The sequence below is a fragment of the Oncorhynchus keta genome, chromosome 18, assembly GCF_023373465.1.
Source record: "Oncorhynchus keta strain PuntledgeMale-10-30-2019 chromosome 18, Oket_V2, whole genome shotgun sequence".
In the NCBI taxonomy this organism is placed as follows: Eukaryota; Metazoa; Chordata; class Actinopteri; order Salmoniformes; family Salmonidae; genus Oncorhynchus; species Oncorhynchus keta.
The window spans coordinates 16,791,937-16,806,381 of record NC_068438.1 but is presented as its reverse complement, the minus strand read 5'-3'; the positions used below and the strand labels follow the sequence as shown (position 1 = coordinate 16,806,381).

The window sequence follows — 14,445 nt, the reverse complement described above, 5'->3', positions numbered from 1 at the left end:
TGATCTTAACTGACAGACCTTTGAATGAACGAGTCAAAGACAGGCTGTACTCTTTCAAGGAGACATTATCATGACCTAACGAGTGGAGTGCACCATTATCATATCTCTCTGTCTCTGTCGCTCTCTGTCTCTCTCTCGCTCTCTGGCATCATTTTAGCCCTTACATGGGTAATAACTAGCCTTATGAGTGCAAGATAATATTGTCATAAATACTTAGACATAACCGCATAAAAAAGTGCACTGCTCAGGATGTTTTGAATTACATATAATATTACTGACTACATTAGATGTTTAGGAAATTACTACTATAATCTTTCTTGCATATATGACAATAAATGGAACTGTTTTAGGCTGATTCCCTAATGGCACCCTAATGGCCTATGTGCCCTGGTAAAACAAAGAGTGCCCTATAAAGGTACATCTTAGACTTATTCAAGCCTTTGAGAGGCATGTTGGGCATTCGGGATTTTGGGAGAATTATCTGTTTTAATTATGACACTACCCAGAATGCCTTGTGTAGCAGTGCAGCAGTGACATCACTGTGACTGTCTTCATCAGACCAGACTGTTTAACAGCTTACCAGCCCCGTAGACATTCAAGACTAGAGTACAGACAAAATATAACTATAACACCAAGAAACTAGGACTATGTAATGGAATATTATAACTGGAATTATTTTTGCTAGAAATTTAATGATTTGCCCCGTGTACAATTTAAATGTTTCTGAAATATTATTTTGAAGAACATCTGCGTAAAAGGACTGGGTGTGTGTGTGTTAATATATAATATATTATTATTATTATTATTATTACTACTATAACTTTTTCTAAAGGAAATTCGAAGAAAACCGTTTCAAAGATATAGCGTTATAGCTCACGTATTAACGGAATCCAGTCCTTTTGGCATATGGAAACCTGTATCATTTATTATTATTGTTGTGTAAACGTTTTAATACTAACTCCGAATTATGGAGTATCCCTAGAGGGATTACAGCTTAATCCCGTCCCTGTAGCGCGGTGGATCCAGTGGATTAAGGCTGTATTGTCTCTCTCTGTACCAGAGTCCCTTTAGGCCACAACACAATGGTTCTCGTACCCGCCAACGTCTTATTATTCTCTTTCTCTCTGAGGGGGAGTAGACTAGAGGTCTTGGAATAGAGAGTTTATGTTGCATAAAGACAAACCCTTCAGATTGATGAGAATCTCTTGCAACAGCATCGACTGTAAAACAATATCTGTCGGTTTACTGAGACGTCGGCCGAATTCTCTATTCAAATGTAGTCTAACATGGGGCGGGTTTAATATGTGTCTAAATGTGGAAACAACATTAAGAACAAGTGTCATTACAAGATAATTACATAGGCTAATAAATGGTCATGACAGTGATAAATATGAGTATTAGAATAATAAGTAATGTTTTGATCACGTTTCGTTTATTTTGCAAAAGCATTGCTTTCTATTCTGTGAGCATATCGCAGTAATTATAGCCTTTTGTATAATTTTACATTATATGTACATGTAGGTGTTTATTATAGGTTATGCATTATATGTCAGTGCATTGTGTATTATCTATTCATTAATATGTTGTGGGGCATATTAGGGCTATATGTTTCCATAGGCCTACGATAGCCTACAACTGCAACGTCATTAGACCCGGGATATTGCATGTTTATTACAGCTTGTAAAGCACATGCTAAACGGTGATAGTGTAATCAGATAAGATCAGTTTAATACAGGCATAATTTATTACAGGCAGCTAGGGCAGGCAGAGAGAAAGAGTAGGAAAGCCGATTCCACTATTCCTGAGCGCTCTGTTAGCACAATGAAAGAGAGCCCAGGGAATTGAAACCAAAATCCACTTGTAATCTCGCAACAGTATCGGGCATAATTGGTTGAGGACCACAATATTAAGATTGATGAGACATTAAAGTGGCTCTTTGGAGTTCACGCGATCGATAAATATCCCAATTTCAAAAGCTTTCATTTGAGCTCGAGACAAATCACTGGAGCCGCGCGCCTCAGCGATACTGATCCAAATAGAACATGGAGGATGGAGGGAGAGGAGAGGACAGGAGGAGAGATGGAGATGCGGAGGAAGATGGGTGGAAACAGAGAGATTGCATGTGATCCCGTCTGCTGGTCAGGGGTCAAAATACCATCGTAAATAAATACTAAACAGATATTGTCAGCACAAATATATGCGCTTTCATTTTCCCTCAAAGGTTTTTCAAAAGCATGTGATTAGTTTAGGATGCTATGCATATTGTAACAGTAGTTTGGCGTGGTGTTGTATCTCTCATTTAGTGGCCCCAGTGTCGTTATTGTAACTGTTACAATTGTTATGAAAAATATTAGTATGCAAATATGAATAATAATACCATATAAGTGACCAGTCATCATATTGGCAAGCGCTCCTCCATCTCTGGTTTAGTTCTGATAGGCCATATGACTCTGCTGGCCCTATTGCACCGCACGCGCCTTCAGTTAAAATGGTTATTACTTGTGTAAATTAGCGTCATATAGTTTTGAAAGCATAGAATGTATATAGGCCTAAATGCTTGTTGAATAGGCCGAATAGCGATTTGGTTCAAAGTAACCTATGTTATACCCTCCAGAGTGCAACCCATAATGGAGCCTTGTCCTGTATTTAACCTGAACGAGTAATACGAGTTTGCATCAAAAATAATGACTGAATGAAAACCTGTTACCATGATAATTAAGAACCGTGCATGTGTCCAAATTAAGAAGAAATTGTGGAATTTGCATCCTATACATTAAATCGTCTCAATATCTTCTCTTACTAAATCGAAGTAGACTGACATTTGATAATAATTCACTATCAAATAAATCAAATGATTTGTTAGGAATTGTTAAAGACCATACATTGTTTGTTCTTATATCTGATGCACCGTGTATTACACATTATAGGCCCAGTGGTCCTCAGCACCCCGGCCCAGCTCGTGGCCCCGGTAATAGTCGCACGAGGGATGCTCTCCATCACGACGACCGAGATATATTTCGAAGTGGACGAGGATGACCCCTCCTTCAAACTGCTTGACTCCACGGTAAGTCCAACCGCCACGTTCCCTTTCTGTTTGATATGCGATTACCCCACAAGCTTTTGTTCACATTCAAGTTCACTTTACTGATTCATGTTCATGTTTAGGCTGGGCCCGCAGAAAGCCCATGTTCCTTTATTTTGAAAGACACAAATTGGGATTTAGAGATGTAAAAATATATATATCCAGGTTCACACATGTGCAACAATTCAAACATTAGGAGATTGTGGAGCATTTTAGAAAATGTGATCTAATTGGAACCGTGTGCCATTTTGATTCCCAGAATGTAGACGAGCCTTAAGGCTGCCTAGGCTTACACGCGCGCGAGGCTCCACCTGCAGAGAACCTGGCCTACAATATTTTACAAATGTATTGATATTAGGATCCCCTCAAAACCTGTAAACCTATGTCATCGAACGAGAGCCTACGATATCGGTTCGATTTTAGACCAACATTATCCTTGTTTATAAATATGGCGACTGTGTATGGACATGGGATAACAGTTGCACTATTGGGCTCACCCTAACGTTGTAACCTCGACATTTGCACAACTATGGGTTCAAAACAACTGATTTTGCGCAGTCTTCGTGTGGACTGTATATTAGAAATATAGGCCTAATGGCTAACCCCAACCGTACCTCTCATACATGTTTTCCCCAACAGCCTTAAGCCGATAAAACGCGTTTAATTAGACAGCCTATTATTATAACATAGACAACCCTATAGATAAAATATATAGGATAGGCCTTTAGCCGGAACTAATAGAGATATGACAAACTATATTTGCGTAATTTAAAATGGGTTAAACACTAGGCCTATAAAATACCAATGTATGGTGCCGATAATAAATATGGCCTGTATGTGATTAAAAAAATACAAGTTATACATTTCATTAATCATGATTGGGACACAAATATTACATAGCTCGTTTTTATTAACTCTTTAAATTAAATCAGAGACAGGAATAAAAAATCAGATCACAAATGTTATAATCCAGTGTATTTCAAGTGCATTTTTTCTTTTCAATTAGACTGTATTTATATATATATTCTTATTTTCAGGTTTTATCATGTTATCAAGGTACAAACAAAAATGATCGAGTATACTTTAAATAGGAATTCAAGTATGTTTATGGAATGTTTTTTTTAACGTAACAGATAATATCATAACAATGTAAACTTTCAAAATGTGAAAATGTCCACTGACAACAGATACAGCAGACTATCACTGAAATTAACGTTCTAATTTATTTTCTACCAAATAAAAAAAATGTTCAGGCGTTTTACTTTAAAAGGTGGAATTGAGCTCTTAAGTTTACATGTCACAGAACAACATTCACAATTTCAGACCACTGGAATCACAACCTATGAATGTATTTACAGTAGAAATTGTACAGTTATTTTGTCAAGGCTTGTATGGGGGCTTTATTTTAAAGCATTTAAGCAAATAAACGATTTAGATTACCGTGGGCATGGAGAGAAATAACGAAAGATTAACACTGCATTGTAACCTAACCTTGAATGTGGATTGATGGTACAATTTGCTCCTAAATTAGGACATCGCAGAATAGAATTAAGAGAAGGGTCATATTTGACTAAATGTAATAAAAATGATCTCAGAGTAAACGTCTTCATCGTCAGAGGATAGTCACATTTTACAAGACCGTGAATAAAACAGGGGTGCAGTGATCATTTCTGTCCATAGTCCTTTGATACATCACCAGGCCTCTCACTGACCCTCCTTTACTATAACACACATTTACCTCAGAGTTTCTCCAAGCTTTTGGGGTTGGTCAGAATCTCTCTCGCCAGTCGCCAGGTCTGTTTGGCTGCATTTTCTAGAGCAGAATGAGGTTTCCCCTGGAACAGGTCTAGAGTAGGCAGGAAGTAATGGGGACACCTCCTGCACTGCAAACACGAAATAAGCTGCAATAGAATCCCGTTCAAACGGTCCCCGAGGTTGTTCTCGTCCCAGTCAGACTCCCGTGGATGTTTTTCACACTCATAAGAAACCAGAGTCTTCATGTGGTAGTTGTTGAGGGGCGTCCCAGGCAGCTCAAGGTGCCGGTCCCGTAACGTCTTGAGAACCGACAGACATTTCTTCCTGCAGCCTCCCAGGAGTAGGCGGTTCTCGGCCTCGCCGAACTGCAGGACCCAGGCGTCGCTCTCTGCCGAACTTTGTTTTCCGTTCAACGAGTAGCACTCTTTAGAGAGAAGGTTGAATCCCTCGGCCTTTACCTCGGCTACCCTGTTGGGCCCCGGCCAGGGGATGTGCGGTAGGGGCCAGTGCGCTGCGCTGCGGGGCCAGATCCCGGTGCATTTGAAAGCCGGGGTGATCTGAACGATGTATCTGTCTCTGATGCGTAACTTCACCTCGCTGGTGTCTGACACCATTTTGACAACATCTCTATAGCTGCATTTATCCACTGCCTGCGCCACTAGGGTCTGAAATCTGGAGCGGATCTTGCGCGCAGAGAGGTACCCGGAGGCAGTGATGAATTCTACCCAGAGAGACATGCTCCTCTTGCGGCCGTCGCTGAGCTTGAGCACGGCGCAGCCCGGCAGAGACCCATCATCCACGAAGTTAAACACTCCCATCTGGTTGAGGTAGAGCACCACCTCGAACTCCGTGGGGGAGATGACCTCTAGCCCCTCGAAGCGGTTGTCCATCTCGTTGAGAGAGCTGATGAAGCGGGGCTCCTGCACCTCCACCTCCTTCAAGACGTCCGAGACCACCTTGCACACCTCCCGGATGGTCTTGGAGATGGCCGCCTTCCGAGATTGACATTTCTCCTGGTAGTATTTGTTGAGATGGTACACCAGCTTGGCCTGGGCGGCTATCATGTTAGGGCAGAGATCCGGGTTGTAGACCGGAGTCTCGCAGTAAGCCGACGGATCCAACGCGGCTGTTTGTACGGGAGCCAATTTTAGAGAAGAAAGAACGCTATTAAAAAGAAAAAAATGTGTTCCACAAGACCCAACCCAGCCTCTTGCTAGTTGGGGCACATGCGTAATAACCTCGCTGGTCTAAATCATAAGCTTTTGCAATGGACTGCAGTTGAAAAAGTATGTCCTTCGATTTGCGAATAATTATCAAAAGTCCATATTAAACGCCCTCACGTCAGTAGTCAAAACAACCTCTTTGTTGTTTTTGTTAACTCTAATCACTGCTGTAGTTATGGATCCACATGCGAAAGTGCGCGGTGCAGTCTGTGTGTGTATGTGTGAGGGCGTTGTGGAGGCGGCTGAGTCTTTCTGTGTTTAACAGCCCGGACGCTCTTCGGGAAATTATAAAGGGAGGGTTAGGAACGAGGATGTCCAATCGCCATCTGATTCGTCACCGCCTCCAGTTTATCGAACGCAAATTAATTCCCGGGTTTTATACAAAATTTAAACTAAAGGTAGTAATGTCGAGGATCGGAAGTCCACCTACGCATTGGCTAGAGAAAAAACAGAGCCCACTTTCAGGAAGTCTTTTTGACATTTAAACGGATTTTCTTCAACTGCTCATTTTAGACTGTTTGTTTGTATGCTACAGTAGGTAGGCTATAACATATGCAAATGTTTATGTTATTTATTTGTCTTGGAATAAAATATTTTATTAAGTAGCATTTTTCTCGTGTTTATTATTCTTGCTTTCTCAGATTTTCGTTTTTTATTTTACTGTATTGTCCACAGCCTAAGGATGGTAGCTGATCTAATATTAGACACGACGTCTGAATGGCAGATTTGATGACAGTCGGTGTGTGGGGTTATGTCTTTTATTTTATTTTGTTGCTTTGACAGACGATTCGCTATGCTAAATCTATTCAACAGGAATTTGGAATGCAGTGTCCGGAGAAAAAAATATCCTACTACATGTTGAAATAACCGATGGAAATAACCGATGGATTTACGTCTTCGGCATATCAGTTGGCTAGGCTATTGTATAATTATTAGGCCTGTGAAATCACACGCGGGTTATTTTTGACAATAATGCATGTATGCCTGGAACATTGTAGTAGTTAAAAATAGTGGACCGGTTCATTTCCCCAGTTTTCCAGCATAAATAGGCTAATGATAACATACAAAGCCCTTTAGAAGTTCATTGTTTTTTTCTTACAGTGTCGATGTATAGGCTATTCAACGCAATAAAATACATCTTCAGGCCTACCTTTCAATTAAGAAGTTTTTGAATTTGAATGTAAATATTTTTCGTTATTTTAATGTATGAAATAGGCCTACTATTCCTCATTAATTGAAGGATGAACTTGTCAAATTAAGTAGGACACTCATCTTATCAGTGAAGACAAATTAAGATGGCATAGATATTTCCTTTAGCTATACCACTGTTTTGTAAGACTAATCTATACATATGTAGGCATTTTAATATATTTCCAATATGTATTCTTTTTCAGCATTGGTAAATGTTTTATTGCAAGCATCTTGTTAGTTCGTTGAAATACGCAATTCCGATCATTTCTTATTTCACAATATTGTATAAGGGCGTTTTGTATGCAAAACCAGATTGTGAACACAAGGTTTTCATAAGCAGGCCGTTACAAATGATTGATGTTGTACATTGTAGGCATCATTCTAGGTGAGTGTTGTGTGAGCAGTGTTTACGATTATCACGAATATGATGATAGAACAAATTAAACAATATTAAACAATAGCAACGAAAATAAAACTATACTTTATCATTATTATTATGATGATTATTTTAGCCTATATATATATATATATAAAATTGACTTGAGTAGGCCTAGTATTTTCATCAGAAGTAAATGAGGCCTACATAGGCAACACAACATAGGTTAGGTCTACAATATTCATACTACTACGACAAAAATACTTAACTATTCCAATCGTATTACTAATATAAAACAGATTATTATGTTATCAAGACCTCAATGGAAGCAATACACATTTATGCACAACACCAGTAGACTAGATATTTTTATGCAGATGAAGTTGCTGCACATTTCTGCACAGTTAACAAGTCCTTCCCCCACACCAAATCACTGAACAATCACTGTAGTTATCACCGAATCAACTCCCTATCTCGGAGCCATCTTTAGCTTTAAAAGTAGTAATCATCCTGGCTAATCATAATTAATGTCCCACTGTTACCAGGCAGGTATTACAGATATGACAACAAATGGGTGTGCTGGTATAGACCTTGCCAAGATAACACATCATTACTCTAGGCCCATCAAAAGGTCTACTACGAAAATATGAATTCAAATTAAGTGTGAAATATAGTTTATTATATTCATAACCTTAATTATTATTTTAGATTGATAGTCAACAGAAATCTTTTTGGGTTAGATATTGACAAAACTAGGCACTAGCTACCACTTCCCAGTGGAGATTTTTCTTAGTCACTTTCATGGAGTATTTTGCGATTGTAGGAAATTCTATACTGGTTTCATGTGGAGAGAGATAGGAGGAAAACCTGCACCTTCTCTCTCTGTCTCTGTCTCTCTATCTCTCTCTCTCTCTCTCTCTCTCTCTGTCTCTGTCTCTCTGTCTCTGTCTCTCTCTCTGTCTGTAGATCAGCATGTGTATACATGGCCTTTATTAGAGCCAGACTAGTCTACAGTCTACTTCCAACTCCAAGTTTGTGTGTGGCCATGAGGCTGGCCATCCCTCTACGTGATAGAGGAGGGGTTTTTCTTCAGGATTATCACCTCTTTAATCTAAAGCATGTGGCTGCTTAGATCTAACAACCTGGACTACTCTACATGTAACAACCTGGACTACTCTACACAGATCTACATGTAAATGTTCATGTTTAGATCTAACAACCTGAGGTGCGTTCAGTTCTGTTCAGCATTTGCTACGTTGCGTGACAGTTTGTACTGAATGACACATTTCCCCAAAACAGTGTGCAATGTTCAACAGCCTTTGAGGTACGTTTGTGTGTGAATTAAACATTGCACACCATTCTGAACACACCCCTGGTCTACTCTACACAAATCTACACTATATAGCAATCTGGTCTACTCTACTATAGATCTAAACTAACAACCTGTTCTACTCTACTCAGGTCTATACTATCCTCTATGGTCTCTGTGTTAGATCCACTATAGCAGATAAGGGTTAGCGTCTATCTCTGACCCGGCCTAATTTCAATAGAACCTATTTCTGACCCCACAGCCCAATGCATGACTGTAGTATGGGGCCTTTTTCTATTCTGACCCAGAATAACATCAGTCCGGTCTCTGACCCTCCAGCTTTATGTATGATTGTGTAAATCAATACAATGACTTCTACTTCCTACCATGTGACCCAGGCTTCTTTGTGTAGAAGGCTTCTTTGTTTTTACGGCACTTCTCCTTTTCCCCTCCATTCTTCATTTTTCTCTTTCTTTTAGTAAGACTGATCCTCCTGTCAGTGGTCTGAAATGGGGGTCAACAGTTCTTGTCTAATAGCTGAAATGGCTTTGTGATGACACCATAGTTTATCACGCACATACACACGGCCTGAAACTGTACATGAGATTTTTCAGTTTGACAATTACAAGTCTAAATTGACAATATAACATACATTTTTGATGCCACAAATCCATCGCCCCAGACAGTGTAAACATTTACGATATAAAAATACAGTTTTTATAAATGTACAGTACTGTGGTGCATGATAGACACCAGTAGTATAAATGGTTAAGACCAACACCAGCTAAAACCATGATAATATTAATTTTATTAAGACAGACCAAATTAATCCAAGACCATATTAACAATTTAAATGTCTCAATAGTAATAACAGCATCTCATAATGTGCCCATTAAAGTCAACTAATTGAGGATATTAATAGTCAGTGTGTCTCTCTATTGATAATCCTTTTAGAACATGACAAATAGGGTCATCCATGTTATTCTGTCGTCTATCTCTCTGTACATTATAAAAGACTGGGGATGGAAGGCAGCCAAGGAGTGGTTCAGTCACCAAATCAAATCCAGATTATACCAACAGTCTCTAATGGAGTGGCAGTGCAATAAGACTCAGATTAAGAGGGTGGCATTTAAGACATGTGTGATCAGCATTAGGCCTCACACTGGGATAAATAATACACTTAACCCTCTCGGGATGGGGACTCACTTTGACATGTCCCCCCACAAAATGTATTAATCTCAAAATGACATTGTCATTGGGGTTTTTAATAATCTGAATATCATTATTCCAGACAATATGGTGTCTCTGTGGGGTAGCCCGTTAATTTCTGGGCCTTGTGTCTTCCACCCTCTGGATCCTTCCTCCACCTCGGCCCCCTCTGGATCTCCGACCCCCCTTTCTTCATCTGTTATACCCCCTCCTCGTGTCAGCAGCCTCCCTGTGTTTGACTCCTCCCTCCCGACTCTCTCTTTCTCAATTCATATTTCCTTGATTCCTCACATCCTCTGACCTCGCATCCTTCTCAAAACACATTGGAGAAAAAGGTCAGAGGGGAGGGACCTTGGACCTTCAATATGATTTAGGAGGAAACAAGGACAAAGGATGCTAGATGTTGCATAGAGACGGATTGAGACAGAGCCCTCGTGTCAGCAGCCTCTCTGTGTGAGTAGTAAGGAGACGGGACAACACAGCCAGAGGCTCTGAAGGACCTTCTCGTGATCAGCTAGGGCCCAGGCTAGGTCTCATATACTACAGACCATCAGGCTACAGCCTGGTGGGGTTACAGAAAACACATCAAAATAACAGAACTTTGGTGTGTATTTCCGTGACAGAGGAGGAGAGAAAGAGGGAGGGCGAGAGAGAGAGAAGAACAGGGGAAATTATGAAAATTAATGAATTATCTCAGCACCTCCACCACCCGCCTCCCTCCTCTCCTCAATATGGAATGCTTGTCAGCCTTTCTGATTAATGACACGCATTTATTTGCATCAATTTTGCATTAATATAATTAAATATAATTTCGTTTCATTTGCCGACACGGCTTTGCATAATAACACAGAAAATGAGAGGTATTATTAGAGGTATGCCATTTTAAAAAGTGGATAACATTCTGTGAACGATCATACATTTTTCTGTTTAAGTATGTGCCCATGGCATTACTGTGTAGAAATGCTTAGGTTATGGTTGCATCTCAAATGGCACCCTATTCTCTCTATCGTGTACTACTTTTGACCAGAGTCCATGGTATTTTCTATATGTGCACTACATAGGGAATAGGGTGCCATTTGTGATGCAGACTGTGGCTGCCCCTGTCTGTATAATCACACAGATAAACTCTCTATCTGTTGTACATGACAGTGTTAAGGTATTAGTAAGAGATGGGAGCTGTGTCCTGCTACGTTATTATTCTGTTATCTGTTAATATCTCTGCTGTTGTTGTGACATTTTTAGAGCAGCAGCATTGTTAAGGATTGTGGTTTGTTGTTAGAGCAGCAGCATTGTTAAGGATTGTGGTTTGTTGTTAGAGCAGCAGCATTATTAAGGATTGTGGTATGTCGTTAGAGCAGCAGCATTGTTAAGGATTGTGGTATGTCGTTAGAGCAGCAGCATTGTTAAGGCTTGTGGTTTGTTGTTAGAGCAGCAGCATTATTAAGGATTGTGGTTTGTTGTTAGAGCAGCAGCATTGTAAAGACTTGTGGTATGTCATTAGAGCAGCAGCATTGTAAAGGCTTGTGGTATGTCGTTAGAGCAGCAGTATTGTAAAGGCTTGTGGTTTGTTGTTAGAGCATCAGCATTGTTAAGGCTTGTGGTTTGCTGTTAGAGCATCAGCATTGTTAAGGCTTGTGGTTTGCTGTTAGAGCAGCAGCATTATTAAGGCTTGTGGTTTGTTGTTAGAGCAGCAGCATTGTAAAGGCTTGTGGTTTGTTGTTAGAGCAGCAGCATTGTTAAGGCTTGTGGTTTGATGTAGACTAGTTTATAGTATAATCTCCAGTCTGTTTTGCCAGAGAGAGGAAAGATGCCACCTCGTGTTTGTTTTTGTAATGCAATATATATATATATATATATATACAGTACCAGTCAAACGTTTGGACACCTACTCATTCCAGGGATTTTCTTTATTTTTACTATTTTCTACATTGTATAAAAATAGTGAAGACATCAGAACTATGAGTAACACATATGGAATCATGTAGTGACCAAAACAGTGTTAAACAAATCTAAATATAATTGAGATTCTTCAAAGTAGCCACCCTTTGCCTTGATGGCAGCTTTGCACACTCATGGCATTCTCTCAACCAGCTTCATGAGGAATACTTTTCCAACAGACATGAAGGAGTTCAAACACATGTTGAGCATTTGTTGGCTGCTTTTCCTTCACTCTGTGGTCCAGCTCATCCCAAACCATCTCAACCCAACAGCGTTCCAGTTCTTGACACACTCGAACCTGTTCGCCTGGCACCTACTACCATACCACGTTCAAAGGAACACATACACAATCCATGTCTCTATTGTCTCAAGGCTTAAAAATCCTTCTTTAACCTGGCTCCTACCCTTCATTTACACGGATTGAAGGTGATTTTACAAGTGACATCAATAAGGGATCATAGCTTTCACCTGGATTCACCTGGTCAGTCTATGACATGGAAAAGGGAAGGTGTTCCTAATGTTTTGTACACAGTGTAATATATCTATATATAAGAACAAACATGAGGAGGCACCTTCCTCCTCCCTATACGGAGTGGAAGGCAACAAAGCAACAGAGGCAGAGTGATTAATCTTCATGTGTAGGAGACGTATCCTCTCCTGTCTAAAGGTGGACACTGTAATCATGGGCCCACTGACCCTGTGTTACCCTGTGATACTCCACCAGAGCATCTTTACTGCAGCGCAGGAGCCCATTATGAATCTCACATTAATTGCACAGCCCTTCTCTCCCTTCAACGCCATGTGTTTCCAGTATAAGAGCACACAGCAGAGCAGCAGAAAACAAAGACAAAGGGAGGGATAAAAGAGGATTGTGTTGTAATGAAATGCTGGTGGCTGGGCCCATGATGAAATTAGGCCATGTTACCCAAATAAGGCCTGAAGGGTTCGTAATTGCCCGTGGTGGAGATGTGAAAAGCTGGGTGCCAACTGTCAGTGCCCAGCTAATGATGACAAATGTCTCTCTATGCAGATTGTAGTGACAGGGGGAGAGAGAGGAGAGGAGGAGAGAGAGGAGGTTTAAGGCCTACCATAATATGTAGAGAGAGAGAGAGTTGGTGTTAATGCCTACCATAATATATATATATATATATATATATATATAGAGAGAGAGAGAGAGAGAGAGAGAGAGAGAGAGAGAGAGAGAGAGAGAGAGAGAGAGAGAGAGAGAGAGAGAGAGAGAGAGAGAGAGAGAGAGAGAGAGAGAGAGAGAGAGAGAGAGAGAGAGAGAGAGAGAGAGAGAGAGAGAGAGAGAGAGAGTGTGTGTGTAGGGGGTAATGCCTACCATTATATGGAGAGAGGGTTAAAGCCTACCATTATATGTAGAGAGAGAGGGTTAAAGCCTGCCATTGTATGGAGAGATAGTGTTAAGGACTACCATTATATGGAGAGAGAGAGGGTTAAAGCCTACCATTATATGGAGAGAGAGAGAGAGATAGTGTTAAGCCTGACCATTATATGGAGAGAGAGTAGGGTTAAAGCCTACCATTTTTGGAGAGAGAGAGGGTTAAAGCCTACCATTATATGGAGAGAGAGGGTTAAAGCCTAACATTGTATGGAGAGATAGTGTTAAGGACTACCATTATATGGAGAGAGAGAGGGTTAAAGCCTACCATTATATGGAGAGAGAGAGAGAGAGAGTGTTAAGCCTGACCATTATATGGAGAGAGAGTAGGGTTAAAGCCTACCATTTTTGGAGAGAGAGAGGGTTAAAGCCTACCATTATATGGAGAGAGAGGGTTAAAGCCTAACATTATATGGAGAGAGAGAGAGAGAGAGAGTGTTAAGCCTGACCATTATATGGAGAGAGAGTAGGGTTAAAGCCTACCATTTTTGGAGAGAGAGAGGGTTAAAGCCTACCATTATATGGAGAGAGAGGGTTAAAGCCTACCATTATATGGAGAAAGAGAGGTTTAAGGCCTACCATTATATGAAGAGAGAGTGACAGGGGCAAAGCCTACCATTATATGGAGAGAGAGAGAGGGTTAAGGCCTAACATTATATGGAGAGAGAGAGGGTTAAAGCCTACCATTATATGGAGCGAGAGGGTTAAAGCATAACATTTTATGGAGAGAGAGGGTTAAAGCCTACCATTATATGGAGAGAGAGGGTTAAAGACTAACATTATATGGAGAGAGAGGGTTAAAGCCTAACATTATATGGAGAGAGAGAGAGGGTTAAGGCCTACCATTTTATGGAGAGAGAGAGGGTTAAAACCTACCATTATATGAGGAGAGAGAGTTTTAAAGCCTACCATTATATGGAGAGAGAGAGAGGGTTAAAGCCTACCATTATATGGAGAGAG

The 14,445-nt window shown here is 40.4% G+C and overlaps 2 protein-coding genes across 3 annotated transcripts in view; one reads left to right on the top strand and one right to left on the bottom strand.

Annotated features, from left to right (window-relative positions):
- The window catches only part of LOC118396847 (neurobeachin-like), a 372,037-nt gene that overhangs the window by 229,788 nt on the left and 127,804 nt on the right, over positions 1-14,445 (top strand). For both annotated transcript variants that reach the window (XM_052467492.1, XM_052467491.1), the window contains exon 42: positions 2,928-3,064. In XM_052467492.1, coding sequence (XP_052323452.1) covers positions 2,928-3,064 — 137 coding nt within the window. The remainder of the gene's footprint in view (positions 1-2,927; positions 3,065-14,445) is intronic.
- Positions 3,980-6,670, bottom strand: LOC118397368 (putative nucleotidyltransferase MAB21L1). The gene has a single exon (XM_052467494.1). It carries the CDS (start codon positions 5,899-5,901, stop codon positions 4,822-4,824), a length of 1,080 nt encoding a protein of 359 aa, XP_052323454.1. The 5' UTR covers positions 5,902-6,670; the 3' UTR covers positions 3,980-4,821.

Excerpts from the sequence above, each read along its gene's own strand:
- LOC118397368 (XM_052467494.1), bottom strand. The coding sequence starts at position 5,901 with ATGATAGCCGCCCAGGCCAAGCTGGTGTACCATCTCAACAAATACTAC.